General features: G+C 45.4%; 1 protein-coding gene across 1 annotated transcript; it reads left to right on the forward strand.

Annotated features, from left to right (window-relative positions):
* Positions 1 to 1,288: 1,288 nt before the first annotated feature.
* Positions 1,289 to 2,523, forward strand: LOC122461904 (putative olfactory receptor 52P1). Its single transcript, XM_043523421.1, has one exon. The coding sequence runs from the start codon at positions 1,289 to 1,291 to the stop codon at positions 2,339 to 2,341; it is 1,053 nt and encodes a 350-aa protein (XP_043379356.1). The 3' UTR covers positions 2,342 to 2,523.
* The last annotated feature ends 1,777 nt before the right edge of the window (positions 2,524 to 4,300 follow it).

A 4,300-nucleotide genomic window follows, 5' to 3' on the forward strand; every position in this document is an offset into this window, starting at 1 on the left:
TTGTTTATTCTACCTGAAGCAGTGTGTTTGGTTTGAAGCGTGTAAGAGACTCCCCTTGGGATAACAAGCCTGGGGCATCTCCATTTCTTTCTTAAACTGACAAACTCATATAAGCTTGGAGTACCCTGCGGGCACACCTGGACACTGCAAGAGTAAGGTTGTGTCTGGGAAAGGAGATATTGGCTAGTGTCATTCGTAATCCAAAGAGCAGTTTACATGTCAAAGACTGAGAGTGAACAGCCCAGGAGTGGGGGTTCTCACAGCTGAGCAGGGTAAGGCTGGCTCCCAGAGTCAAGGACTGGGGTGACCAACCAGATCACCAGTCCAGATAACACCAGAGGGGAACATCACAGGGTCGCAAAGCAGCATGTAGGTGGACAGGTGGGAAGTGCTGCTGAAATTATTTTTTTCTTTGTAATTGTTGGTCCAAGGCCAGCTTTGGTACCTTTCTTGGTACAGAGTGCGTTTGGGGAGTTTCAGGGTCTCTTTACCCTGGCAAGCCACAGAACTACAATCTGGGTGTCACAAGTTTTACTCTGTTTTGTTTCCATTTGTTGTTGTTCTGTAACTTCAGGCATTTCACTGGTAGAAATAACATTTGATATTTTTGTAACAATGTACTCCATATTGTTCATTGTGATATTATGATATGATTATATGATTATAGCATAATTATGATACAATTTATGCAAGATGGGTCATGTAAGATGTTATTGGAAAAGTTATGACTTTCTGAATATGGTTATCCTATTTGTATGTATTGATGATTTTTGTCAAAAGTTCTGAATTTTGATGACTTCCCTGTATTTAAAATGTAGTTACAAGTGAGTAACGCCCACTAGGGAACTTGATGTCAGTCTAGATAGATGGTCGGGAAGGGCCTATTCAGGGCAATGAGACTTTGGGGGAAACTTATCTTCCACCTGCTGAGCCTCCCTGAGAATGCTTCAGACAGATTATACATAGTGGAAGCTATGACTCTACAAGGCCATGTCACCAGGCCACATAACTCTGGACTCCATTTTGGGAAGTCTGTAATCTTCCCACAAACGAGTCTGGAAACCAAGTTCAGAAACAAACGGTTCCCTCCATATTCTAAATCTATGGAAAGCAGGGAGTGACATCATCGGTGGTTCTTCACTCCTCACTCAAGAAGACTCCGAGAATGTTAATAACTATAACATATTTACCACATTATTTGTTACAAATAATAACCCCCTTGCTGTACTTTTCTCCCTTTACAGGCACCTTGAGCATTTCTGAGTCGTATGGATGCATCAACTGCTTCATGGCACCTTTCAACTTCACCCACTCTGACACTTCAACTTTCATCCTAACGGGCATCCCTGGCCTGGAGGCTGCCCACATCTGGATTTCCATTCCTTTCTTTACATTCTACATTATCAGCCTGTTGGGAAATGTCACGGTTCTGTCTGTTGTAGGTAAGGAACAGACTCTGCAGAAGCCGATGTACCTGCTGCTCTGCATGCTGGCACTTACAGACATTGCAACACCTACCTTTGTTGTGCCAAAGGCACTGGGCATATTTTGGTTCAATTTGAAAGGCATTACTCTGGCTGGCTGCCTCACCCAGATGTTCTTCCTTCATACGGTTTCTGTGATGCACTCTGCCGTTCTTGTGGCAATGGCTTTTGATCGCTACGTTGCCATATGTAACCCTCTGAGATATGCCACCATCCTCAGCAATGCACAAATAGCTAAGCTAGGGCTTGTAGGTTTGATAAGAGCTGTTCTCTTCATTCTGCCCCTGCCCCTGTTCCTGAGTCAGCAGACATTCTGTGCCAACCGCATTATCCCGCACACACAATGCGAGCACATAGCTATGGTGAAGATGGTGTGTGGGGACATCAGAGTCAGCAGGATATATGGTTTTGTGCTAATGTTTGTAATCAGTGGGTTTGACCTGACGCTCATTGCCCTGTCCTACAGTCTGATCATGAGGGCTGTCCTCAGAATCTCCTCTCAGAAAGCCCACCAGAAAGCCCTCAACACTTGCACAGCCCACATCTGTGTGATGCTGATATATTATACCCCTACCTTCTTCTCCATTCTTACACACCACTTTGGTCAAGGCATCGCATCCTATGTTCATATCATCTTAGCTGACCTCTATCTCCTCATCCCTCCCATGCTCAACCCTATCATTTATGGGGTCAAAACCAAAGAGCTTCGTGACAAAGTAGTCAAATACACCTGCAGAAGTTCTGCAGACACAAAGTTCACGCAAAGTTCTGCAGACACAAGAGACGATATCTTCTCAGGCCTGCAGTGTCCATCAGGGAACTGTCAAATTGTCAGAGAGTATGTGAAACAGCACTAAGTGGGATGCGGTTTGGGAGGAAGACCAGAAGTTCTGTGAGCACCATGGTTCCCCAGTTACCCCTGGCATGGAGGAAGAGTATGCTCACAAACAATCTGTAAAAAAAGTCAGCCTTCCTTGACTATGCTGTTCTTACAAGTTGTACCTCCTGGCAGAAGGAAAATCCTTTCACCAGTAAAGGGTTAAGAAGCTAAAGGTAACCTCGCTGGCACCTGACCCAAAATGACCAATGAGGGACAAGGTACTTTCAAATCTGGAGGGGGGAAAAGCTTTTGTCTGTCTGTGTGATACCATTGCTGGGAACAGATCAAGGATGATAGCCCTTCAACTCCTGTACAGTTAGTAAGAAATCTAGCTAGAAAATGCATTTGGATTTCTTTGTTTTGGCTTGGAAATTCACTGTGCTGGAGGACATGTGTATTCCTGTTTTTTGTATCTTTTTGTAACTTAAGGTTTTGCCTAGAGGGATTCTCTATGTTTTGAATCGGACTGCCTGAATCGGTCCATGGGCCTGCATTGACCACAGCCCTCGACAGCATCCAGAATGCATTCACCCGGGGAGTGGATATCCTGGCCCACAACACAATTTTTTTTCAGGAAGAGGGGCAGACCAGTTGAATGGGCAACAGATTTAAAACCAAGAAAAGGAAGTTCTTCTTCACTCAGCACACAGTCAACCTGTGGAACTCCTTGCCTGATCGGGTTTAAAAGAGAACTGGATAAATTCATGGAGGTTAAGTCCATTCATGGCTATCAGCTAGGATGGGTAAGGAATGGTGTCCCTAGCCTCCTTTTGTCAGAGGGTGGAGATGGATGGCAGGAGAGAGATCACTTGATCATTACCTGTTAGGTTCACACACTCCATTGCACCTGGCCCTGGCCACTGTCGGTACACAGGATACTGGACTGGATGGACCTTTGGTCTGACCCAGTACGGCCGTTCTTATGTTCTCCCCAAAGTTAGACATTCTGGCTTTTATCAATTCTTGAAAGATTTCACCACTTACACATCTGTTTATACATCCCTAAAATCCAACCGATCATTTTCTCACAGTTCCCTAATGTAAGTGGGGAACTATTGTTGGGATCTTTCCTGGCTTTTGCGTCACCCCAAGGGAACTGGCTAGTGAAAGAGTCCGAGTCCCTACTCCCACTCCCTTTACCCAGAGGCCTGCCTGACCTCAAGGACTCCCCTTCCACTCTCCTGTGTGGAAGAGTCCTCGTAATGGTGATATGGCTGAGTCGAAGATTCCTGGAAGGCTGAACCCCCAGTCTCATCGTGGTCACTTAGGACAGGGGCTAGGGTGTCCCCACTCTGGGGTACTCTCTTCACACCGGACACTTCTCTTAACCACTGATCACTGCATTAACTTCAAACCAACTAGAATGTGTTAAGCAGCAACACACAGAGGTGGCAACATACACAGATGGCACCAGATTATTTAGGTCATAGTCAAGTCCAGAGAAGTGCTCAGAGGGAGCTAACCAAGCCAGGTGAATGGGCAGCAAAATGGCAGATGAACTTTAAAGTCCATAACTGCAGTGTATATACCCATTGCAGGGAAAAGCTTGAAATTCTCAGACACCTAACAAGGTTCTAATCTCTCAGGACAGGGATTTGGGCATTATGGCATATAGCTTGCGGAAACCCTACTCACAGTGCAGTCTTGGACAGAAATTAAGTAAAACATTGGGATCCAGGAGGAGAGGGATGGGCAACGATACAGAAAATACAATGCCATGAGATCAGTCAGGCAATGTTTCACCCTCCTCTAGACTCCTCTGTGTAGTACTGAGAACCGTACTCACAGTGGATATTGCAGAACTAGAGGGGTTCAGGCAAGGGCAATAAGTAGGCTCAAGGGCCCAAGGAAACTCTCAGCAGGAGAAAGGGTAAAAAGACTGGGATTGTTACCTTACAAAGGAGATCAATTAGACGGGAGATGTGAAAATCTATAA

The sequence above is a fragment of the Chelonia mydas genome, chromosome 1 (assembly GCF_015237465.2).
Source record: "Chelonia mydas isolate rCheMyd1 chromosome 1, rCheMyd1.pri.v2, whole genome shotgun sequence".
NCBI classification, from domain to species: Eukaryota; Metazoa; Chordata; order Testudines; family Cheloniidae; genus Chelonia; species Chelonia mydas.